We start from the raw sequence: 25,049 nt of genomic DNA on the forward strand, positions 1-25,049 counted from the left end.
CAATGATATAAGATAAGTTTACGTCTTTAAATAATGAAATTTTGTGGATTTTTTTTATGACATGATTTTATAAATATGACAGTAGATAGACTAAGTTGTTAAATACTAAAATATAACGACTAAATAGTTATAAAATTAAAATTACAAGGACAAGAAAATAGAATAATGAAAAAAAAAAGCTTATTTTAAGAAAATATTATTGTGATTAAATCAAAGACTTATTTAAAATAACTAAAAAAAATTGTTCAAAAATTCCTTTTTAATAATTTTTCAAGGTTTGTGGCGATGGTTGCTGAAAGTTCACTAGCAAAGTTGTGAGAAATGAGAGCTAATGGTCAGTCAACAATGGTCATTAGGGGTGGTGTTTGGAGTTTCGACAAATTTCTATTCAAACCCATGAGAAAGAGTGTAAAAATCCTTGATGAAGACCATCGTTGATCAATGGTGAAGACAGTAAAAAATCGACAATGTTTAAGACGATTGGTTGGTCGCCAACCATCATGACAATCGGTCGCCAAGGGTCATGGCTATTGATCATTGACCATCACTACGATCGTTTGTTAATACACACAACATCGATAATTAACGAAAAAGATTGGTCGTCATCAATGAAGATGTTCACCCGATGACAGTAACGTCCAACCTACACAATGATCAAGATGATTGGTCACTGACGATCCGAAGGCAACTATCAAGATAATCCGAAGCCGACAGTTAAGACGATTGATTGTTGTGACCGTGTCCATTGATCATCATGGTTGATCGTGAGGTTAGCTAACATTTGATGTCAATGGTCATTAATGACCATCGATAAGAGATTTAAGTGAAAAGTTTTCTAAAACATATGACATTCAATAAAAAGAAAAAACATATTTCAAACTCTTGGTTTATTAATCCCAAAGAATTTTATTTCAAGAGTCCAACCCATGAGTTTGGCTTCAAACGACAAACCCAGGGATCAAACACCCACCTGTAATAAGAGGCGGAAAAACAAAAAACGAAAAACAAAAACAAAAAATTGATAAAATAAAAAGTGATGCATTTACAAATTACAATTGCTATAAAATTATATTATTTTTGTTCGGAGACAAAAAGAAAAAAGAAGAAGAGGAATTGGTTTTGCTAGTCCAGCCAATAAGGTTTTTCCCTAGAATATGATGAGCTGCTGCTATCTGATTGGCTGCTTGAGGTATCAATCCATGCTCCTACCCGTCTTTGTACACTATTCATCATTTCCTGTTTACCAAGGTCAAGGTATGAGAAATTAAACAAAACTATACTAATTAGGCATATGGGTTTTCCAAATTTTGAAACGTGACATTACCTGAGAAGTCTGGCTTGCATATGGGGATGAACATGTACTACTGCAGCTGAACGACCCAAGTCCCATACTCTCTTCCGCCATTGTTCTCAATCGATTCAGCTCTGGCAGCACCACCTTCCCAAGGTCTGGCCGATCTCTCTTCCTCATCTCTGCACACTTAATCGAAAGCTTTGCAAACTTCAACGCGTCTTCAACCGGCCAATCTTTCACTTCTGGATCTAGCATCTCTGCAAATTTCCCCTTCTCAATCGCCCTTTCCACTGCGTGCGCCAGTCCGATCGGCGGTCTTGCTGTGATTATCTGCAGAAGCATCACTCCCAGTGAGTAAACGTCTGATTTAATCCCGAGTAATCCTGTTTGTTGATACTCAGGATCGATGTAGAAGAATGTCCCTGCCGTTGCTGTCATCCGATACTGAGTCACTGAGTCGGCTACTGAAGGAGGAACTAGCCTCGCCAGTCCGACGTCGCTGATTTTGCTTACGTAGTTACTATCTAGTAAAATGTTACCGGGTTTCAGATCACGGTGTACGATCGGTTCTGGTCTGGTTTGATGCAGGAAGAGAAGTCCGGTTGCGATCTCTGCTGCGATTCGGAATCGTAATTGCCATGAAAGAATGGGGTCGTTCGCTTTTCGGAAGAGACAATCTTCTAAGCTTCCATTCGCCATGAATTCGTAAACTAAACAACCCTTTTCAGGACAAGCTCCGAGAAGGAGAACCATGTTTGGATGTCGAATACAACTTAGAACTTCAACCTCTTGTTGAAATTGAGATCGTCCATGAGCGGCATCCGGTCGAAGAACCTTGATCGCCACCGGCGTGTGGTCGAGTTCTCCACGGAAGACTGGACCGTAACCGCCTTCACCGATCTTCAAAGATTCGGAGAAGCCTTTTGTGGCGGTCTCGATTTCTTGGATTTCGTACTTTCTGTAACCGATTTCAGCATGACCGTATCCTGAAAATGACAGTGTTCGTCTCATTTCTTGTGCTTCCATGTCCACCATTTTCTCTACCTTGGCTCTTCTCTTAGCCTCGAGCGCTGCGTTCTTTTGTGCGGCTTCTGCTGCCTCCATCGCTGCTTTACATTTTATCTTCTCCTTCTCTGCCATTGCTAATGCTGCTTCCTCCCCCATTCTCGCCGCTTCGAACCTCTGCTCTTCTTCAACTTTCCAGCGATGGAGCTCCATTGCCTAAAATTAAATCGGTTTTTGAGTCAAAATTATAGATGTAAGAGGAATGGATTTGAGGTTTGGTTAATGGCGGAAAGAAAGAAACCTTTTGTTTGGCGGTTAGGGCTTCTTTGCAGGCAGTACTATACATGTCCATAGTTTGTTTGAGCTCCAATTTCAACCTTCTCATCTCAGCTTCAACATCATCCTTATGAATTGCACAAAGAAAATCATTTAGAGATTGAAAAATCGAAAGCACTAGAAAGAGAAAATCAAAGAGTGAAGAACACCTGAGCATGAGAATTAGAAGGCCAAGAGAAGGTTTCACTTGGTGAAGAGCAAAAAGACATATCCTGATGGAAAGAAGAGGTGTTGTTATAATGATCATTAGTACTACTATCAACATATTTGTTGGTTCGTTCTCCCATTTCCAGCATTAGCGACGTTGACCCTGGGCTGAAAACTTCAAACTCAGAGGCGTTAGAAAGGAGAGAGGAGTCACTGCCGGTGGCGGCGTTGGAGTTCCATGCCCCTGGGAAGCAATGATCTATGCTCCGCCTCCCGCTGCTAACGAAGGATATGTCCGAATCTGCCGTGAATGGATCGATCAATTTGCTCATTGAGGCCCTTGAACCTGGCCTTGTAAACGGTGACCTGCCCACCTCAACAAACATTTTATTACCACCAATCCTTCCTTCACTACCTAATACATATCATTGCGTCTCACCATGTGAAGCACATCTCTAACTTGGTTGTGTTATGTGACATCATTATAAAATTAGCTTTCATTTGTTTTGTAGATTTGAGTCATTTACGTATAACATGTAACCATGTAGAAACCTTTATTAAGATATGTGTGTATACGAGAGGGCAAAGACGACGTACTTGATTTCCCAATCTTCTTGGAAGGAACGAGGAGGAACCTTTTTTATGCTAGTTTGGGTCTCTAAACCTGCCAAGCAAATCACCAAACACAAACTATTGAGGATACCAATAGACCTTTTCCATCTCTAAAGAGTAAATTATGACCATATCTTTTAGTTTAACCCTTTTATCTTCTCTTTTGATTATTTGAAGCCAATGTACCCAACAGGACGAATTTTGTTGGCACCCTATATAAAAAGATTTGTTTGATTTTCGTGCCTCTATTTTTTAATTTTTAATTTTAATACTCCAGCATAAAATTTAAATTTATATCAAAAAGATTATTCATCTATCTTTTTATATATAAAAAAAAATTGAAATTAAGGTTTACTAATTGATTTTATGAGAAAAAAAAGTTTAGATACTTGTTATTTTAAATACTTTTGAAAGTTTTTGAATTTTGTTAGACATTTTAGTTAATAGTTTGTATGTAGTAAACTAAAAGAGTAGGGCAAAATGAAAATTATATTCCCATCTCATGGGCAGATTAAAACAAATTACCATTAAATGTTTAAGTAGTTAAAATTAGACGCAATAAAATTGTGTTTTCTTGTGATAAACTTTTAGCTCTGTCCCTAGTAAACAAAAAAGGTAACACAAAATTGCAAGAACTCAAGACTATGTTTCAACTCAAACGATGAGATTAGAATATGCATATAGGAAACATACATTTAGCTGATTGAGTGTGTGACTGGTTTGTCTCCAACGACACAACTTCGGAGGTGTTTGTGAGCTGATGTAGTAGCTGAGGGCGTGGCGGGGGAGGTTGTGGCTGGGTGCATGGTGAAGCAACGGGCTTCACTGGAGCCGGAGCCGTGGATTGTTTCACTGTAACTTTGCCTTTGCTGGCAATAGTGTAAATTGTACAGAAATCTGGTGCTCCTTTTGATACCGTACTTGGGACATCTGATTTGAATCTCCTACATTATGAAGAACACATAAACAATAATTTTTTTTTCGAGGTTCATCCTTTAGATTTGGTTTGAGGACAAAATTATATGTTTGTTTGATATGTTCATGCAATTTAATTTGATTTGATTTGTTGGTGTTCATCATGTATAAAACAAATATTTAGTTAGTAAGATTGGAAGTTTATTTGTGTTTATTTTTATATCCGTCATTCTATCAAATATAAAATTACTTTAAAATTAATTATACAAAATTGAAAGTTGGAAGACTCCTTGTTAAACATTTTTAAAAATTTGGAGACAATATATATACACATATATATAAATAAATGAGTGCATATAGAATAATAACGAGGAAGGAAATTACTTGTAAATTGATCTTGTAGGAGCACCAAGTACTAAAATGTCTACAACATTTTTGGTGACATAATTTGTTAATGTCTTTGGAATCTCTCCTTCCTCTAACATCACCTCATTGCATGCTATCTGTTCTTTCAAACACATCAATTATTTATATATTTTTTAGTTAAGATAACTAATAATAATAATAATAAAAATGAGAGATTATGTTTCCTACTTATCACATCTAAAAGATTAAAGGAAAGATTCAAACATTTAACAGTTGAATTGGAGTTAGTCAAATTAGCAATAATATTTGAGGTATAAAGTTCAAATCTCTTTTCTCAAATTTTTGGGTTGAATTCATGTGAAATAGAAATAAGGAATGAATTTTTATGCTTTTGAAATGGACATAAACTTTTTAAAAGAAAAAATATAGTATTTGTAAGATTAAATTTTTAAAAAGGTAAAAAAGAAAGATGATGATAGTTTGAGAGAGATGGAGAGAAACTGACATTGTTTCTTGTACAAATGCAACGAAATGGAAGGAAGAACTGATCTCTCGCATGGTTTTCAATCTGCTGTCTATTCAAAGCCGCTTCATCTACATCCGAATCCGCACTCAAACTCGTGACTACAACACAAAAATCAATTCATCAATTACACCATACTTTCCAAGAACACACAATAATCAATTCCAAAAGCTTAATTAATTAGGGTTCGTTATTCCAAATAATTTTCTTTTTCTTATTGTTCTTACTCGAATGTGCTGCAGAAGAAGACGGTTTTTGTTTAACATGAAGGAGAGTGACAACTTGACCTCTGCTCAGAAGCCGTTCGATTGCCCATTTCAAAGCGTATTGACTGCATTTGTCTTTATCGATCGCTACTGCAACATCTTTCTTCTGAGCTCCTCCTTTCGCCATTTTCTTCAATAAGTTATTCTCCGAATTGCGATCGATTTCTTTGCTGTTGTTGCTGTGTGTGTTGAATCCGTGGACAGTGTAGAGAAAAAATGGTGTTTTAATTTGAGAAGAGGAATATGAGATCGGAATGGGGATTGTTAACGGTGTAACCAAAAATTTCTTTGTGGGATATAATCTATTTTTAAGTGGTTTCTGTTGAATTTTTGAACTGGAAAAAGAAAGAAAAAAACAAGTATGGCTTTCTTGTTTACAGAACGTTTGATTTGTGGTTGTTGAATTGTTGAACACAATTGGGTGTTCTTTTCTTTCATTTATTCATTACGTTATTTTAAGCCAAAATATATCCATTTAATATTTATGAATATGAAAAAAAATTATACATATATACAAAAAAAAAAAAAACAAAATATACTGGAAAGATATTTTACTATATTTATAAATAAATTACATCGTTTTTTCTATATTTGTAAACACTCCTTGTTTTGGTTTCTATGCTCCAACGACGATGAATTGATAATGTTTAAAATGTATTATCTTATCTTGTTTAATTTAGGATTGTTTCGTGTATTCCTTGATTTTACAATATTGAAAGCATAGTTGAAGTAAGTTTACCCCTTAACACCAATTTTGTGACAAAACGAGCTTATCTGGAGATTTTGAGTATCAATTGTGATAAGAAAACTTCATGGAAGCGAAGGAAGGATTGGACAGCTTTACGACGTTGTTGTATTTTTAAATTCGAGCCATTGTCATTTTCTGACTCATCCACGCTAGAAAATATTGGTGTTCATTACATGTGTGATGATATTGTTATAAGTTTCTTAGTTTTGAAGAAAATCCATTTTATTCTTTTAATCTAGATTTCAAGTATTTGAAATGAATATATTACGTAAAAAGACAAATAAAAAATTTATTCCTTTCTTTTTTCCTCGTTAGGATTGCAATATAATTAATCGATTAAATTATTCGTTTCAAATATATTCAAACATTTATCTAACATTTTTTTTGTATGATGTAATCAAAATTTAGGAAAATTATAAAATATTTCCCATTTTTAACAAATACAATAACGATATAAAGTATTTTCTTTAATAAAAATATAATATAATCTGTTTTTATAATGTGAAGTAATTAGAGGAGAAATGTAGGAAGAAAAATCACGAGAAATTTTTGTTTGAATAGAGAAAAATCTTTTATTTAAATGAACTAAAATATTCTATATAAATGAGGAAAATGGTTGTTTGAAATTTGATAACCCACAATTACAAATACTTTAATGAAATTTAGATAGTATTTATAACAAATAATTAAATCAAATTAGTTTTTGATATAATAAAAAATAAAAATAAAATAAAACAAAACAAATCTTTTGATATTTCAAACAAATCAAAATATATCAAATGTTTTCGATTACATTAAATCAAATCAAATATAAAGTACCAATTCAAAGTTTAAAATGGGAGAAAATCATGACACATTTCCCCCACATTTCTCTCAAGTTTGTTAGATTGCCAACACACCCTTCCTATCCAACTATTCGAAATCAAGGAGTAAAAATCAAGGAGTCCCACAAATTTGTGATTTCGTTTGATTCTTCTAATTAAAATTTGGAAATAAGATTCAACACAAATTTGAAATCATTTGAAGCCCATAAGGAAAAGCTAAAACTTCTCTGACCAAAATGTCCACAATGCCATCACGAAAACAAGCCACAATCTCTGCCTTGGGCGGCCTCCAACTAAACCCCTCTCTTCGCAACTCACCATCGTGCCCTTCGCTGCCCCTCGTCCTATTGAAAGAACTCCATTTTTTTTTGCCCCGCTTTAAATTTTTCAATAGTTTCTGACACTAACTCTGCCTGCATTTTAGAATGAAATATACTGTATGTGTTTTCTTTTGATAGTTTATTTTATAACTGAGTTGTACTTAATTTTAATATTAGTTTATTTTACATTGTCATGTCATGAATGTTGACACTAATAACTGTTTTATTTTACTCCATGTTTTTTTGATTTACTATAAGATTTCAATTTGAAAAAAAAAAGTAGTGAGAGGTGGGGAAACTGGGAGGAGATTTGAGTTTTGGATGAAGAAAAAGAACGAAAATCAGCCTTTGAGTTTATTTGATAAATCTAGAGCTTAATCATCCAAACACACATCATCAATTTTTTTGTGTTAAAGAGTTGTTAAACCAAAGTCAGTTTTTTTTTTTTAAAGTTTGGGGACTAAAATAAACGTTTTTAAAAGGTTAAGGACAAAAATAGAACAAGATACAAAATTTAGAAATCAAAATAAAATTTAAATCTTTAATTACTTAATAAAAAGTGAGTATTTAGTTTTTTTAAAAAATAAGATTAAAACTTAAAAGAATAAGTGTTGAAATCGAGAAACTATATTGAAACAAAACTCAAATTTAGATTTCTCAATTTCAAAACTTAACCATTGAATGTGAAGCTAAACTCAAAACTTAAGTACTAAATATGAAACATTTAAAAATCTAGAGACGGATGAAAACTATACTCAAAACTCAGAAACTAAAAACGTTTTTATTTTTCTATTGTTTAACCTATATACAAATGATTTAGTATGAAGATTTGAGTCTCCACCCTGAACGAAGTTAATACATGCCAATTACAATTTAGCTATATTTTTTTTGATAATTTAAACTTATATTAGTTGTAGTATCGACCTCAATTTAAAGAAAGAATGCTAATTACCATCCAATTAGTAAGTTCACATTTTGGTTTTTTGTCTTCAATGTTAAATGAGGAAGCTTAGGTTGTTTCAACGGTGGTTTTATAGGTTAAAATAACGAGTATAATTGTATTCTTTGTAAGCTTGCCATCACATGTGATCAACCGTGAATTGACATTTTCATTATAGTATAGAAAAAAGAACTGAATATAAATTATTAAGTTTTAGAAAATATATCAATTATTAAAAAAGAAGAAAAAAAAGACTAATTTCAATATAAAAAAAAAAAGTTGGAATCGTATAGAAGTGTATAAATATGGGTTGAATCTGAATAACCCGACTATCCAACCCATATTATAAGAGTTGGGTTGAGTTATGTTAAAATATGAGTTGAGTTAAAAAAAATTGATTTTTTCGGGTTGGGTCAGGTCTCGAGTTGGAGGGTTGAAAAATTTGGTTTAATCCAACCCAACCCAATTCGAATTAATATAATATATATAAATTAAAGACAAATTAAAGATAAATAAATTTTGAATTTATTGTATGAAAGTTTGAATTATATATGTTTGAAATTTAAAGGTAACAAATTCAAATTTTTATAACGATTGGAAACTAAAAAACGAAAAAAAAATTATATATTCAACCCAATCCATATTTTACGGGTTGAGTTAGAAACACCAAAAAATATGGATTGCGAACCCAACCCGATTTCCGGTTGTATTCTATGTTTGGTTACAAAATATTATAATTTGTGCATAGGGCAAAATAAATAGTAGATTAACACTATATAAAAATTGGGGTGAGAGAGGCTCGAACTCTCGACCTCAGGATAACTCTTTAAGCTATGAGACCTACGCGCTAGCCAACTGCGCCACCACCCCATCGATGGCTCATGATTTAAATTATTTTTAAATACATTTAAATCTCTAAATTTAAGTTCAAATGTCTCGAATATTTCATTTACTTTTCAATACTGAAGAAAGGTAAAAGGTAAAAGAGAAAAGAAAAAGGTATTGTTTATTTATTTTTCTTTTTTAAAAAAAGTAAAAGTATTAAAGAAGAAGAATCAAGAATAGTGTAGGAGGAAATGGAAGAGATAGCATAAATAGTTGAGTTGCCACTTGTTAGTTTGTTAACCCCATTCTTCTTTCTTCTTTTTCTTGAACTAATATACATCCCGCCAAACCCACCGTTTTAATACTTGGAACATTAAATTCCTATAGTACCCTTAACCCCACCCCCCCAATGTTTCAACAATTCAGCCTCTCCAAAGGACATCATCGTCATTGTCTCTCAAAATTAATTTCACACCATTCTTTTTATTTTTATATTTGAGAGAGTAAACTGATGTTAAAAACTCACCGCTAGAGTATGATGGTAGTTACGATAATACTATTCCGTTTTTAATAGCTAGATTTTTATAATAGTTAAAATTTGATCTTTTATTTATACTAATAGTAAAAATTAAATTGTATAAGTTTGAAAGTCTAATTAGTATGATTACTACATTCTATTTTTATTTATTATAAAAGGATAAAAAAGTTAAGCAAAAAAAATAATTATAAATATAGTATACATAATAGGGCTACTAACTTATTTTAAAAACATAATATAGAAATTAGTTTTAAAATTATAAAATATTTATTTATTAATTTAACTTTTTTCTAAAATTTCAAAAAAAATGATTGAATTTTTTAATTACGTTTTAAACATAGATTAATTTCTCATACTATAATTTAGTATGTATAACCGTGAAGTATATAATAAAAGTTTAGGATTCTTAAATTTAGGTATAGTTTGAGAATACAATTTGTGGAGTTGTATTAGTAGAAATGGCAGAAAGGTAAAATTGATGAAATTGAGGCCTAGTTTTGTAAGTTTGTATGTTTCTCCCGCCATCTGGACCGTTACTGGAACACTCCCGAACTCTCTTCAACTCTTTCCATCTTCATTCTTTTCTTCTTCTTCTTCTTCTTCTTCTTCATCTTCATTTCTCTCGATCTTTCCCTTCAAACCCTATAAATCTCAATCTTCAATTCTTTCTCCACACTTCAAAAAATCTCATTCAAATTCATACGCTACTTTCCGAAAAAAGGAACTCAAGGATCTCTCTTTGATCTTTCACTTTCACTTTCACACACAACTCTCTGTTTTCTGAATCTCAAACTTTTCCGGCTATGGCGGCCAAAACTGAAGGCAAAGCCATTGGCATCGACCTCGGCACCACCTATAGCTGCGTCGGTGTTTGGCTCAATGATCGTGTTGAAATTATCCCCAATGATCAAGGTAACCGAACCACTCCTTCTTATGTTGCTTTCACTGATACTGAGCGTTTGATTGGCGATGCGGCCAAGAACCAAGTCGCTATGAATCCTCAGAACACTGTCTTCGATGCCAAGCGTTTGATCGGCCGACGAGTTTCCGATCCGTCTGTTCAGAGTGATATGAAGCTCTGGCCATTCAGGGTGATTGCCGGACCAGGAGACAAGCCGATGATCGTTGTGAAGTATAAAGGTGAAGATAAACAGTTCGCTCCGGAGGAGATTTCTTCTATGGTTTTGACCAAGATGAAGGAGATAGCTGAAGCGTTTCTAGGCCAAACTATCCATAACGCAGTAATTACAGTACCTGCTTATTTCAACGATTCACAAAGACAAGCGACGAAAGATGCCGGTGCAATTGGTGGTCTCAACGTGATGCGTATCATCAATGAACCAACAGCGGCGGCGATTGCGTACGGATTAGACAAAAAAGCCTCTCGTAAAGGTGAACAGAACGTGCTGATCTTCGATCTTGGCGGTGGAACTTTCGATGTGTCCCTTTTGACAATAGAAGAAGGAATTTTCGAGGTGAAAGCCACTGCCGGCGATACACATCTTGGCGGAGAAGATTTCGACAACAGACTTGTGAATCATTTTGTTACAGAATTCAAGCGGAAGAACAAGAAGGATATTAGCGGCAATGCCAGGGCATTGAGGAGGTTGAGGACGGCGTGTGAACGAGCGAAACGAGCATTGTCGTCAACGACACAAACAACGATTGAAGTCGATTCGTTGTACGAAGGGATCGATTTCTATGCAACGATAACAAGGGCTAGATTTGAAGAACTGTGTATGGATATGTTCATGAAGTGTATGGAGCCAGTGGAGAAATGTATTCGTGATGCTAAAATTGATAAAAGTCAAGTTCATGAGGTGGTTTTGGTTGGTGGGTCTACAAGAATTCCCAAAGTTCAGCAGCTTTTGCAAGATTACTTCAATGGAAAGGAGCTTTGCAAAAGTATCAATCCGGACGAAGCTGTTGCTTATGGAGCTGCTGTTCAGGTAACTAAGAACATTTCAATTTTTTCATTGAATTGGATTAATATTTCATTTTTCTCCGAACTTAAGTTAATCAGCGATCTACCTTTGTCCATCAATTTCTGTCTTTCCTTTAGTTTTACCAAATTTTTTTGAGTGAGTACGTTTTTTAAGATCATTTTTCTCTTTACATGTTCTTAAATTTTGAAGTTAATTAGTGATCGGAATGGTAAAATTGTGAGAATGAGGAACTAATCCAAACATGTCCATGGTTTTTGTACAGGCTGCAATCCTAAGTGGAGAAGGAGACGAGAAAGTCCAAGACCTTCTACTCCTCGACGTCACGCCTCTAAGTCTCGGCCTAGAGACGGCAGGCGGTGTAATGACAGTGTTAATACCAAGGAACACAACAATCCCAACAAAGAAAGAACAAATCTTCTCAACATATTCAGACAACCAACCAGGAGTTCTAATCCAAGTATACGAAGGAGAGCGAGCAAGAACCAAAGATAACAACCTCCTTGGCAAATTCGAGCTAACCGGCATTCCTCCAGCACCAAGAGGTGTGCCACAAATCAATGTGACTTTCGACATCGATGCAAACGGCATCCTAAACGTATCAGCAGAGGACAAAACCGCAGGAGTGAAGAACAAGATAACAATCACGAACGACAAGGGAAGAATGAGCAAAGACGAAATAGAAAGGCTAGTGAAAGAGGCAGAGAAGTACAAAGCAGAGGATGAAGAAGTGAAGAAGAAGGTTGACGCTAAGAATGCATTGGAGAACTATGCATATAATATGAGAAATACTGTGAGGGATGAGAAGTTTGCTGGAAAACTGAATCCTGATGATAAGCAAAAAATTGAGAAATCTGTGGAGGAAACAATTGAATGGTTGGATAGGAATCAGTTGGCTGAGGTCGATGAGCTTGAAGACAAGCTGAAGGAGCTCGAGGGTGTTTGTAATCCCATCGTTGCTAAGATGTATCAGGGCGGTGCAGGTGGTGGTGCTCCGATGGGTGATGATATGCCCGGTAGCGGCTCCGGCCAGTCCGGCGGTGCTGGGCCGAAGATCGAGGAGGTTGATTGAGGACGAGGCTAATGGGAGTTCGTGGTGTTCTTTAATGTAGAAATTGAGAATAAGATGGTCTTTTCTTTTCTTTTCTTTTCTTTTCTTTTCTTCTCTTCTCTTTTTGTTCAAAATGTTTAAGAGTCGTTTGATGTACGTTTGAGGGGGACTTGTAATAAAAACTTGAAATCTACTTTCTTTCTTTCTTTTACTTCTAAAGACAAATTTAAGTGAGGATAGTACCTCTGGAAGAATGGTTAATATGGATAGTCCTCTAATCACAGATACTGATTCCGAGATCGGAAATGAACCTGAGTACGGAAAGAATGCTAGATCTCACACTCACGGAAAGAATGCTACACTCCTTCCCTTGCCGGTCCCAAGCTGCTACTATTGAGTGATGTTCCGACTCCCTTCTAGCTTACTCATGAAACTGGGACGGATTCTGCTCCTTTACTCTCTCACATATTCATACCTATCCCACCACAATTCAAGTTTTCCTCTTTCAATTTCCGGGAGTGAATGTAGGAAGTTCAGACGGTGGATCAGGTGTGAAGATGAAAGCAAAGACGTCTTGGGGCGACGAGTTATTTGATTCCTGGCACTCGGATCGGAACTCTTATTATTAAGTAGGCCCACGGATTCAATATTCTTTTCACCTTGCTGCTGAGTTGGGAGAGTTGGGGAGCTAACTTCATGCAATTAATACGGAGTGGGCTTGCTTTGGGCCTCAGTAGCTTAATATTCAGATCCCCATATTCATTAGGCGAAGGACTTCTTTATCCATTGAATTTAGCCGACTCCCATAAATAAAGACATAATATCGTCAGTCTTATTCCCTTCTTTGAACCTCTTTTCTAGATCGAGCTATTTCTTGCGCTATTTTGGAAGAAGAAAATAAATTAGAAGTAATTGTGTCACAAATTAATAAATTTTCTCTCCAATTTATGAAATCGTGTAATGTAGAAATTATATTATATATAGCTTTTTTGCACATGTATTTCTTTTATTTTGAATCCGTGATTTAACAAATTGGGTCTCAATTACTCAATTTGTATAATGTTTTCTTATGGGAATTCATTTAATTTTTCTAGCTAATGAATCAAAATGGATAGACATTAGATATATATATATACATATTATATATTTGGTAAAAAAAAAAAAGAAGAGATTCTTCTTTATGACTTAAAGAAGGAAAAAAAAAATATTCCTCTCTTAAATTTTAGGAAAGAGAAAAAGAAAATCCCATGGAAGAATCTTATCTCTCTTATCTCTCTCTCCCTCGACCTTTTCCTTTCGAAAACAAATGGAGTAAATTTGAGTTGGGATTCAAAAGTTTTGGCCTTTGTGTCCTGGAAATCATCTCATTAGGAGGAGTTGGCTTTGACTATCATCTTGTATTCCCTCTTTTCTCACATAGGTTTAACCAAGACATGTAGAAAATATAATCTTAAGGTGAGTTGTAGATGCAAAAATCGTAGTACCATTCTCAATTTAGGTGTTGGCTTTACAATTAAGAATTTGTTTACTATTTGTCTTTCGATCTCTTTTCTTAATACTTTTTTACTTACGTTTTTATACCTTATTCTCCATGATAACACAAGGAATACAAAAGATGGAACGACATATTGTGTTGTGTGACTATGAGGTCTTTGATGCATTTCAAGCAAATTCTAGAGGCTGCAACTGATGGGCACTTCTCAGATATGAAGAGCGAAGCATAGAGAAGCAAGAACCTTTATTGTTCTTTTTTTAAAATTTATGATACCCTATGGTAATTATTAATTCTAAAAACAAAGAGGTAATTGCAACTATTAATAAACTACTAGCACGTAATCAATCAAATTGAAAGTTGTAGTAATAACGAATTCATGGTTCGGGGGGTCGTTTGGGAACTTTTTCCTTAAGTAGGTGAGTTTCTCCAAAACAAAAAAAATGTGGTGAGTGATATAATAAAATGCTATGTATGTGAAAAGAGGGTGGGATAAAGAGAGGTAGATGGGTATTGAATGGAACTTGAGTGAGATAATTAATTGGTCATTATATTAAAACTAAGCCGAACAAAGTAATGCATTATTTGTAATTTATCGTAGTTCAACTAATATGAATTCATACCACCAATTTCATTTTCGAGAACTGTGATTCAATCATCCACATTATCATATAGTAAAAATAAGTGTAATTAATAAGAACTAATCTATTTATAAAATTAAATAGATTATATAAGGAAACACCAACCTCGAGTAAAAGCAGTTGACCAAAATGAGCATCTCAAAATAGATAATTATTAGAGGGTCTATAATTTTATTTAATTTTACTTTTAATCATCGAGCAAATATTTGAAAGGGGACAAAAATAGAGAGGAGAGTTTTCAAACTCAAGAAATGAAATAAGAATGACCAACTTAATTTATATTATTCTAACCAAAAAGAAGAGAGATCAAGTAGAAAATGCTTGGCAAAGCAATTTATATATAATATAAAGAAAATTTTGAAGTGTAAATTAAAGATGGGAAAAGTTTTAGTTAATCAGTCAAGAACAGATGGAGAAACTACAACTTCCTTACCTAACAATTTGAAGCTCTTTTGGTTTACAAGTTTTCAAGTCCTTGCATTTGAAGCATCATCAGCTTCTTGCATTCTAAGCATACTCTTCATCTTTCTACCATTCTTGTTCAGCTTTCCCAACTTCTCTTCTCATGCTAAACAAACATGGTCCTCTTGAAATCACAAAAATAGGATCTATACGTGTATACGAATCAGTAGCTACATTTTAACTAATAACAAATAATCAAGAGTTTATAGTTATTAATAGATACATTGAAAATTCTTAATTTAGAGGATGAGTTGGTCAATCCTACAAAAGCTAGCATCATCAAAATGATGTGTCTATGTCCTCGAGCAGTCATGGTTATAGTCAGAAACCAGGATAATGGTCTGCATTAACTTTTACTTTGCACAATCAATCAGTTATAGGACTACTGGGTGCTCAATATGCAAAGGCTTTGGAGATCATAATATATAGTTAATAAAGAAGAATTATTCTAACGAAAGAAGAATAGAACAGCAATGATACCCCAATGGTTGGGACTTCGACATGGCGGTTGAATAGTGAAGAGGAGGAAGCTTAACTTCAAGGCAAGACTGGGGACTTTGACACAGCAACCAACTCACCACCCATTACATGGACACATTAGGTGAAGAAGACAATTGAATATCTCATGCCACCCTTTTGCTTCTCTACCTTTCTCCTTCATAAAACACATTCCTTGCTTCAAACTCTCATCCTTCACTGAACGCTTAGTCTCTCCTCGTGTCAATTTCCAGCCATGGAAGCCAGCGCTGGACTTGTCGCTGGGTCTCATAATCGTAATGAGCTTGTTGTCATTCATGGCCATGAGGAGGTAATGAACTTGATAAAAAAAATGCAGTGGTAGAAAGTTTGGGTATGTGTGTTTGTGGCTGATATGGTTGTTCTTGTTTTTGTTTTGTTTTCTCTTCTCTTCTGCAGCCGAAACCATTGAAGAATTTGGATGGTCAAGTTTGTGAGATCTGTGGTGATGCAGTGGGGCTTACTGTGGATGGTGATCTGTTTGTTGCCTGCAATGAATGTGGTTTTCCAGTTTGCAGACCTTGCTATGAGTATGAAAGAAGAGAAGGAAGCCAAAATTGTCCTCAGTGTAAAACTAGATATAAGAGACTCAAAGGTGAAGCTAGAGCAAAGGACTATGCAATGCAATGCAATAAGAATAACTAGTTTCATCTTTTCGTTTTTTCTTAAACACTCACTTTTTGGTATTGTGAAGGGAGTCCAAGGGTTGAGGGAGATGACGATGAAGAAGACATAGATGACATTGAACATGAGTTCAACATGGATGATGAGAGGAACAACCATAGTCATCTGGCAGAAGCTATGCTCCATGGCAAGATGAGCTATGGTAGAGGCCCAGATGACGAAGAAAACGCACAGTATGGAAGATCACAGACAGTGAGTGTCAGCAAAACTTTATTCTTAGCCTCAATTAGGAAATCTTTTCCAAGTCAATATTTAGATTTATTAACAAACATCTACATATGCAGGTAAATGGTGAGCTTCCTTTATCTTCTCAAGGTTACGGAGAGCAGATGTTATCTTCTTCATTGCACAAACGTGTACATCCATACCCAGTTTCTGAACCCGGTAAATTTTCTCCATGCCATTGTTTTGGCAATAAATTGAGAGAGGTTCTAATCTCTCTCCTATAAGCTACATGTGGTTTCATTCTCATATGGTAGCTGATATGCTTTAAAAAAACCAGGGAGTCAAAGATGGGATGAAAAGAGAGAGGAAGGTTGGAAAGATAGAATGGATGATTGGAAATTACAGCAAGGGAATCTTGGGCCTGAACCTGATGATGGCTATGACCCTGACATGGCTATGTATGCTTGAAAATTTTGACAATTCCTGAATTTCTAATTCAAATGCTTTTAATTTTCACTTGAGGAAGTCCATGTATTAACTAACTAAAAAACTGTTGTAGGATTGATGCAGCCAGACAACCACTATCAAGGAAGGTACCAATAGCATCGAGCAAAATTAATCCATACCGGATGGTTATTGTAGCCCGGCTCGTTATCCTTGCTTTCTTCCTTCGATACCGGATTCTAAATCCAGTGCATGATGCATTGGGTTTGTGGCTAACTTCTGTGATATGTGAAATCTGGTTTGCATTTTCATGGATTCTTGATCAGTTCCCCAAATGGTTCCCAATCGATCGTGAAACCTACTTGGATCGTCTATCCCTAAGGTAATATCAATTCTAGAATGAAAAGGAGAAAAGAATAACCATGTTAGTTGAGTATGTGTCAAAATCAAGAATTTCATTATCGGAGATAACCATATGGATGTTTCAATGTAGGTATGAACGAGAGGGTGAACCTAATTTGCTTGCTCCAGTAGACATCTTCGTCAGTACTGTAGATCCGATGAAGGAACCTCCTCTTGTAACAGCTAACACAATCTTATCTATCTTGGCCATGGATTATCCAGTTGATAAGATTTCATGTTACGTTTCGGATGATGGAGCTTCCATGCTTACTTTTGAAGCAATGTCTGAAACTGCAGAATTTGCAAGGAAATGGGTGCCTTTTTGTAAGAAGTTCTCCATAGAACCACGAGCACCTGAAATGTACTTCTGTGAGAAGATTGATTATCTCAAGGATAAAGTCCAACCAACATTTGTGAAGGAGCGTCGAGCAATGAAGGTATGCAATTTTAACATACACTACGAAAGAGGTGCTATAAGAGTTTTACCATATCTTCTCTATATAAATCTTGAAATATTTTTATGTTGCATGCAGAGAGAGTACGAAGAATTCAAGGTCAGAATAAATGCTCAAGTAGCGAAAGCCATGAAAATTCCCACAGAGGGATGGATAATGCAAGATGGAACACCATGGCCAGGCAACAATACAAAAGATCATCCTGGTATGATCCAAGTCTTTCTAGGTCACAGTGGAGGCCTTGATGCAGAAGGGAATGAACTCCCCCGCCTAGTTTATGTGTCTCGTGAGAAAAGACCAGGTTTCCAGCATCACAAGAAAGCCGGCGCCATGAATGCCTTGGTAACTTACTCGGTCAAGTTTCTCTCTTTCCCAACCCTAGTTTTTTCCTTTTCCTTTAACTAATCCCCTACATTCTGTACAATTGTAGATTCGTGTCTCTGCAGTGCTTACAAATGCTCCATTCATGTTGAACTTGGATTGTGATCACTACATAAACAATAGCAAAGCAGCGCGAGAGGCCATGTGTTTCCTTATGGACCCTCAAGTTGGAAAGAAAGTGTGCTATGTACAATTTCCACAAAGATTTGATGGAATAGATAGGCATGATCGTTATGCCAACAGAAACACAGTCTTCTTTGATGTAAATAACCCATCTCTGAAAGTTCATGCATGCTTGTTCAACTGAGAAAGCTAAAAAACATAAAAATGAACTATTTTCTTTGATATGCAGATTAACATGCGAGGTTTAGATGGAATTCAGGGGCCTGTATATGTCGGCACAGGGTGTGTCTTTAGGAGGCAAGCTTTATATGGTTATGAACCCCCAAAAGGTCCTAAGCGCCCAAAAATGGTAAGCTGTGATTGTTGTCCATGCTTTGGACGTCGAAAGAAGCTCAAGAACTCCAAGAGTGGGGTGGATGGAGATGTTGCAGGTTAGTATACATTTTTGTTGGTTAGCATCTTGGTGGATACATTACCATCATACTGTGATAACTCCTATTTATTGTTGCTATATGAGTAGTACTGGCAGATGACAAGGAGCTACTGATGTCACAAATGAATTTCGAAAAGAAATTTGGACAGTCATCAATTTTTGTTACGTCTACTTTGATGGAAGAAGGTGGTGTTCCACCCTCCTCGAGTCCAGCAGCCCTGCTTAAGGAAGCAATTCATGTAATCAGTTGTGGTTATGAAGACAAAACCGAATGGGGTACAGAGGTAATGTCGACAATTCTTACTTTAGAAAACATCTGAACACTACCTTCCTCCTTGTTTTGCTATTGTCACGCTAACACCTAAATCCAACAAAAAGTTATTGTCAGATATGGTCTGGATATAGTTAAGAAAAACTGGAACTTATGTCATGTTTGTGTGTACAGTTGGGCTGGATTTACGGATCTATCACAGAAGATATTCTAACAGGCTTCAAAATGCACTGTCGTGGCTGGAGATCCATATACTGCATGCCAAAGAGACCTGCATTTAAGGGTACAGCTCCCATCAACTTGTCTGATCGGCTGAACCAGGTGCTTCGGTGGGCACTTGGGTCTATTGAAATCTTTTTCAGCAACCATTGCCCCGTTTGGTATGGCTACAAGGGCGGGAAGCTAAAGTGGCTTGAGAGATTTGCATATGTCAACACAACTGTCTACCCCTTCACTTCAATACCACTTCTCGCCTATTGTACCCTCCCTGCAATCTGCCTGCTCACGGATAAGTTTATCATGCCACCGGTAAATATAGTAACATTTACATGATAGCCTACAAAAGATAGTTTAAGCAGAAAATAATGGGAAGAGGAAACTTAAGGAAGGCATAATTAATTCAAAAGTGTAAATTGGATATTTAACTATAGTGTTCGATAAATTTATCTGGCCATTGGCCCGTCCACAACACTGAACACACAGTTAATTAAGCTTTTATTTTCTCCATTGTTCCTGGCAAGATATTTTGCATCCACTGACGAAATTATCTTTGGCTTTTGGACAAACAGATAAGCACCTTTGCAAGTCTCTTCTTCATTGCCTTGTTTCTTTCCATTTTTGCTACGGGAATTCTTGAGCTTAAATGGAGTGGAGTTAGCATTGAGGAATGGTGGAGAAATGAGCAGTTTTGGGTCATTGGTGGTATTTCAGCTCATCTATTTGCTGTTATACAAGGTCTGTTGAAGGTATTGGCTGGAATTGATACTAGCTTTACAGTTACATCCAAGGCAACAGACGATGAAGACTTTGGAGAATTATATGCCTTCAAATGGACAACCCTGCTAATCCCTCCAACAACTATTTTGATCATCAACCTTGTAGGAGTTGTTGCAGGAATCTCAGATGCCATAAACAATGGGTATCAATCATGGGGACCTCTCTTTGGGAAACTTTTCTTTGCCTTCTGGGTGATTGTTCATCTTTACCCATTCCTCAAGGGTCTGATGGGCCGCCAAAACCGCACACCGACAATAGTTGTCATATGGTCTGTGCTGTTGGCTTCAATCTTCTCCTTGCTTTGGGTCCGAATTGATCCGTTTGTGATGAAAACAAAGGGACCGGATACCAAGAAATGTGGACTAAATTGCTGAAAGACTTCTTCTCTTTCTTGTTATTTGATATGTGCATCACCAGAATATTCATGTGCATATCCAGGAGATTTATATGCATGGACATCGCACATAGAAGAACTAAAATTATGTGAAGCACGAGAATGAATAAAAGTAAGAGTGAAATTTTTGTGTAGTATGACAATGTGCCTAGTTTTGTGGACAAATGAAGATAACGTGTCTGTACTTTGTTTAATTCAGTTTGTGTACACAAAACAATTCCTCGTATAGAAAATTACAATATTGTACTTGTACCTTCATCACCACAGTATAGAAATCACAATTCTCATGATTCAATCTATTAACATTTGTACATCTTCTTTTGATAGAAGACTAAGCTCTTCATGGATTCTAGAATAAACAGAATATTAAACAGTTTAGGAATCAAAACTGAGAGCAACTGATATGAAAGATATAGTAAAAATGACCAATGGCTTCATGTAAGACAAAATGAAACAAAAGATGGGAAAAATATGCTCACACACGTGTATAGAAATAGGCAACTTCTGGCTCATAGCCAAAGATGATGTAATATCAAGGATTAACATTCACAGATACGCATTTATATAATTTATTCCTAAATGCAGCAAACGGACCTCCTGAGTATCCAAAAAATTAAATATGGAAGAGAGTAAATATAAATACTTCATGCAAACATTGTGACCAATCCATGCCCAAGACCCTCAGAAACATAGCCAAGACCGTTTATTCTCCTTTGCACATTACTATCACTGGATTCAAACAATTTCTGAAGAAAGAGAATGTAAAGCCATGGATAACCTAACTGCGTACCTACAGCACAAGAAGTTAATATTCAACTTTAATGCTGTTTATGAACAACTGACTTGAAAGGAGAATGCAGCTGAAGCCTGAATCTTCTGGAGAAGTATAGTTTTCAATTAATGTTCAATAATTAATATGGAAGACAAAGGCGTGAAAAGTCGTACAAACAAAATTGACAAGCAAACCTCTGTACGACTCATATGAAAAAAAAGAAACCCAGATGATAATAAACGAAGAGGGAAAAACTAATGAATGGAAATCTAATAAAGGGTTAAGTTGGTATCTCTAACATTTCTATCCGACAAGAATAACCGTATAATCTTGTATTGACATGGTTCATAGCATATCAATAAATATCTAATGATTCTCCTGAGTTAAGTTTAACCTTTTCTGAAAATAATCATAGTATCTACAATTAATAAATTATTTCAACTGCATCATGAAATGTCAATGGCTTCCGGCTTTTATGGTTCCCCCAATCCAAAAATCTTAACTGCCACTGGAATGTTATTTTCACCAGTAGTCTCCACATGAACAAATACCATTTTTGAAATGATGGAATCTATTAGCATCCCTAACAACAATCACTCTCTCTGTGATCTTTGATATAAATTTAGTTGCAGTATGACAATCTAGACAAACTCGGAGGTTCTTGATAATCCTAATTTCAGTTCCAGGCTTGGTTGAAATAAGCCCAAAAGCAATTGCTAATTTTTCACTGTGGACATTCACCATTAACTCCTTCTCTTCATCCTCTACATCATGCAAAGCAGTAGTGACAGTTTCTGCCTGATATCCAGCCTCTCTCATTTTCCCTGTTAACTTCTCTAGCATCTCAAAAATGGCTGTGGCCTGAGGATGGGATCGATCCCCCGATGTGAACACATATTGTTGATCGTCAATCTCAATTAGAGTGCAACCAGGCGTTTTTGCTAGTTTTCTCTTCTTAACAACTTGTCTTACTGAAGCAGCTTTGGGGAAATTCCTGTCAGTAGAATATATGTTAGAAAGTAGAACATAGTACCCCACATTTTCTGGGTCCAATTGAAAAAGTCTTTTGGAAGCAACATTGGCCATCTCTGTATTCTTGTGAATCATGCAAGCACCAAGCAGTGCACCCCAAACAGCTGGGCCAGGCTCCAGTGGCATTCTTTCAATAAACTCCAAGGCATTTGTTAGTTGTCCAGCTCTCCCAAGTATGTCAACCATGCAAGCATAGTGCTCACTCATGGGCTGAAAACCATAATTATTAGCCATAGAGTGGAAAATTTCATTTCCCTCACTCACCAAGCCAGAGTGACTGCAAGCATACAAGATAGAAAGGAAAGTAACACCTGTCGGTGGAATCCCAGATTGCAACATCTCATAAAAGAGTTTCAGTGCTTCCTTGCCATGTCCATGGAGACCATAACCAGTTATCATGGCATTCCAGGTTACCACATTCTTGTCTACCATCAAGTCAAATAATTGACGAGCCTCCACGATGCTTCCACATTTTGCATACATATCAACTAATGCAGTAGAAACATACACGTTAGATTCAAGTCTTTCGCTCTTAATCAAGCCATGAACCCATTTTCCAATACTTAGAGCTCCAAGTTGCGCACAAGCTGAAAGTATACTGGTGACAGTAACAGGGTTTGGACTGAGCTGAGGCATCATTTCCTGGAAAAGAGAAATTGCTCTATCTGTCAACCCATTTTGAGTATACCCTGATATCATGGCATTCCAGGAAGCCAAACTTTTCTCTGGAGACTCATCAAACAACTGCCTTGCAAATTGCACTTCATTTAGTCGACAATAAACAGTAGTAAGAGCAGTTGAAACTGAAGGTTGCAAAATAATACCAATCTTCAAGCTCAAATTTTGAATCAAGCGACTAAGTTGCAGATGGTTGAAAGGCAAATAAACTGGAATTAAGCCCACCAAAGTGCTTGAATTAACACGTTGTCCGGAGGCAAGCAATTCTCTGAATAGTGTAACTGCCGACTCAGTTTCATGATTGAAAGTATAACCAGAAATCATTGCATTATAAGATATCAAATCTGGCTGATCAATCTGATCAAACAATATCCTTCCTTTGCAACTCTTCCCGCATTTTGAGTACAATGATATCAATCCTGTAAGCACATAAACATCAGAATGGAGTCCTTTTTTTGAAGCCAAACATTGGATACCCATCCCTAGTCTATATTCCTGCAACTCTGCCACTGCTGTAAGCACTGTAGCCAAAGTTGTAGAATCAAATGACAGACCAACATCGAGCATATCCACAAAAACACGTATCGAGTCCTCAAAATAAGAATTTCTGGAAAATCCAGATATCATCGTGTTCCAAAGAACCGTATCCCTCTCAGGCATTACATCAAACACCTTACGAGCCAACTCAGCACGGGTAAATTTAAAGTACAAATCAACAATTGCAGACCCAACAAACAAATTTGACGCCACCCCATCGACAATGGAGTGTGCATGCAACAAGACACCAACCCTCTCATCCTCAAGTCTCGAAGCAGCTGAAATCGCAAATGCATAAGTGAAATTGTCTGGCCTAAGATTAGTCTTTTTTCTCAAATGGGTATAGAGAAAGATGGAAGATTTAGGCAAACCATTGTCGGAGAAGCCTCTAATAAGGACATTAAATAAGAATAAATCAGGTTTCGAAACCTTATTGAAGAGTTGGCGCACATGGGCAACGGCCCCAAGGTCGAAGAACTTGTGGGTAAGCTTGGTAATCGAAGAGAGATCATAGTGGATACCATGGAGGATTAACTGTGCTTGAATTTGGAGGAGTTGGGAAAGTGTAGTGGCGTTGTTAAGAAGTGTGAGGAAGAATCTTTGTCCACGAATGGCAGAGGTGGCAGTGTTTGTGCATATCATCTGCAATACCAAATATGTTGTGCTATAAACTAGCCAACTAGAATCTCATCTACTTAAGCTACATTACGCTTTCCTAAACCCCTTGGTGCATATATACACTCTTGTAAATCCCTCTGTAAGCGTCTACAATCATCTTCAATAATATACAGAATTGAACATGGTAAAAGAAATATATACTTTTTTCTGCCGCGAAGCCTACTGTTTACCAACCACCGCCGACTCTACGGATCTGCTCGTCCTCCCTCTCCCTTGGGTCTCATATTTTTATTTAAAATTTTGCTTGTTTATAAAAATAAAAATTCAAATTCCATAAAAAAGAAAGAAAAAAAAATCAATCAATCAATCATTACATCATGTTTTTCTAAGAAAGAGCAACATATTTTTTAAATAAAAAAAGCAATTCTCTTCTTCTTCACAATTTCCTTCTCATAAACTGTCTTTTTGAAACAATGAAGTTTCTTCCCAATGTTACACATGGTCAACTTGCTCTTTCTGTTAACCCATATTATTTTTGAAAACTGAGAGCTCATATTCATGGTAGTTGAGTTTATATAAATACCCAAAAATTTACTCTTTCAATCTAATTTAAATATCCTCAGTCACAATCTTCATTTGCTTCAAATCATACCACCATGGACCAATACAGTATTTCTTCTAAAAGGTTAATTTACCCTTCTTCCCCTGCCCTGATGACGATCTCCATCAACCAATAATCAAAATCCTATGTTTCATCATTTCATTCACTTTTAGAGATTAAACGACAAAGTTGCAAATCCTCTACCAAATTGTTCGTTTAACACGGCGCCAGAATAGAGTAGTCCTCGCTCACATCCATGACAATCTCACCCAACCACTATGCAAAACACTCAGATTAGA

At 36.0% G+C, this 25,049-nt stretch overlaps 4 protein-coding genes and 1 non-coding gene across 5 annotated transcripts; 2 read left to right on the forward strand and 3 right to left on the reverse strand.

The window, feature by feature from the left end:
- Window positions 1–870: 870 nt before the first annotated feature.
- Window positions 871–5,862, reverse strand: LOC101203771 (U-box domain-containing protein 34). The gene is made up of 9 exons (XM_031880836.1): window positions 5,426–5,862; window positions 5,181–5,299; window positions 4,694–4,812; window positions 4,064–4,338; window positions 3,380–3,446; window positions 2,785–3,208; window positions 2,601–2,702; window positions 1,325–2,515; window positions 871–1,236 (listed from the first exon to the last, which is right to left on the reverse strand). Exons 1-9 carry the CDS (start codon window positions 5,589–5,591, stop codon window positions 1,123–1,125), a joined length of 2,577 nt encoding a protein of 858 aa, XP_031736696.1. The 5' UTR covers window positions 5,592–5,862; the 3' UTR covers window positions 871–1,122.
- A 3,218-nt stretch (window positions 5,863–9,080) lies between these two features.
- On the reverse strand, window positions 9,081–9,166 carry TRNAM-CAU. Its single transcript is given in 2 exon segments — window positions 9,081–9,116; window positions 9,129–9,166. It is a non-coding gene; the product is annotated as a tRNA-Met (tRNA).
- A 926-nt stretch (window positions 9,167–10,092) lies between these two features.
- LOC101215564 (heat shock 70 kDa protein) lies at window positions 10,093–12,864 on the forward strand. The gene is made up of 2 exons (XM_004152806.3): window positions 10,093–11,608; window positions 11,868–12,864. Exons 1-2 carry the CDS (start codon window positions 10,463–10,465, stop codon window positions 12,672–12,674), a joined length of 1,953 nt encoding a protein of 650 aa, XP_004152854.1. The 5' UTR covers window positions 10,093–10,462; the 3' UTR covers window positions 12,675–12,864.
- A 2,325-nt stretch (window positions 12,865–15,189) lies between these two features.
- Window positions 15,190–20,815, forward strand: LOC101214842 (cellulose synthase A catalytic subunit 7 [UDP-forming]). The gene is made up of 13 exons (XM_004152803.3): window positions 15,190–16,056; window positions 16,164–16,359; window positions 16,459–16,640; window positions 16,733–16,832; window positions 16,951–17,071; window positions 17,173–17,439; window positions 17,551–17,896; window positions 17,993–18,256; window positions 18,345–18,557; window positions 18,648–18,849; window positions 18,939–19,135; window positions 19,297–19,650; window positions 19,911–20,815. The coding sequence occupies exons 1-13, from the start codon at window positions 15,982–15,984 to the stop codon at window positions 20,490–20,492; spliced, it is 3,099 nt and encodes a 1,032-aa protein (XP_004152851.1). The 5' UTR covers window positions 15,190–15,981; the 3' UTR covers window positions 20,493–20,815.
- A 571-nt stretch (window positions 20,816–21,386) lies between these two features.
- On the reverse strand, window positions 21,387–24,799 carry LOC101215078 (pentatricopeptide repeat-containing protein At4g30700). Its single transcript, XM_004152804.3, has one exon. The coding sequence runs from the start codon at window positions 24,171–24,173 to the stop codon at window positions 21,807–21,809; it is 2,367 nt and encodes a 788-aa protein (XP_004152852.1). The 5' UTR covers window positions 24,174–24,799; the 3' UTR covers window positions 21,387–21,806.
- Window positions 24,800–25,049: the final 250 nt, after the last annotated feature.

The sequence above is a fragment of the Cucumis sativus genome, chromosome 2, assembly GCF_000004075.3.
Source record: "Cucumis sativus cultivar 9930 chromosome 2, Cucumber_9930_V3, whole genome shotgun sequence".
NCBI lineage: Eukaryota > Viridiplantae > Streptophyta > Magnoliopsida > Cucurbitales > Cucurbitaceae > Cucumis > Cucumis sativus.

Excerpts from the sequence above, each read along its gene's own strand:
- LOC101214842 (XM_004152803.3), top strand. The coding sequence starts at position 15,982 with ATGGAAGCCAGCGCTGGACTTGTCGCTGGGTCTCATAATCGTAATGAG. Across the intron at positions 17,440-17,550 it reads TTGGATCGTCTATCCCTAAG|GTATGAACGAGAGGGTGAAC; the intron begins GTAATATCAATT and ends GTTTCAATGTAG. Across the intron at positions 17,897-17,992 it reads AGGAGCGTCGAGCAATGAAG|AGAGAGTACGAAGAATTCAA; the intron begins GTATGCAATTTT and ends TGTTGCATGCAG.
- LOC101203771 (XM_031880836.1), bottom strand. The coding sequence starts at position 5,591 with ATGGCGAAAGGAGGAGCTCAGAAGAAAGATGTTGCAGTAGCGATCGAT. Across the intron at positions 4,813-5,180 it reads GCATTTGTACAAGAAACAAT|ATAGCATGCAATGAGGTGAT; the intron begins GTCAGTTTCTCT and ends TTGAAAGAACAG. Across the intron at positions 2,703-2,784 it reads CTTCTAATTCTCATGCTCAG|GATGATGTTGAAGCTGAGAT; the intron begins GTGTTCTTCACT and ends GCAATTCATAAG.
- LOC101215078 (XM_004152804.3), bottom strand. The coding sequence starts at position 24,173 with ATGATATGCACAAACACTGCCACCTCTGCCATTCGTGGACAAAGATTC.
- LOC101215564 (XM_004152806.3), top strand. The coding sequence starts at position 10,463 with ATGGCGGCCAAAACTGAAGGCAAAGCCATTGGCATCGACCTCGGCACC. Across the intron at positions 11,609-11,867 it reads CTTATGGAGCTGCTGTTCAG|GCTGCAATCCTAAGTGGAGA; the intron begins GTAACTAAGAAC and ends GTTTTTGTACAG.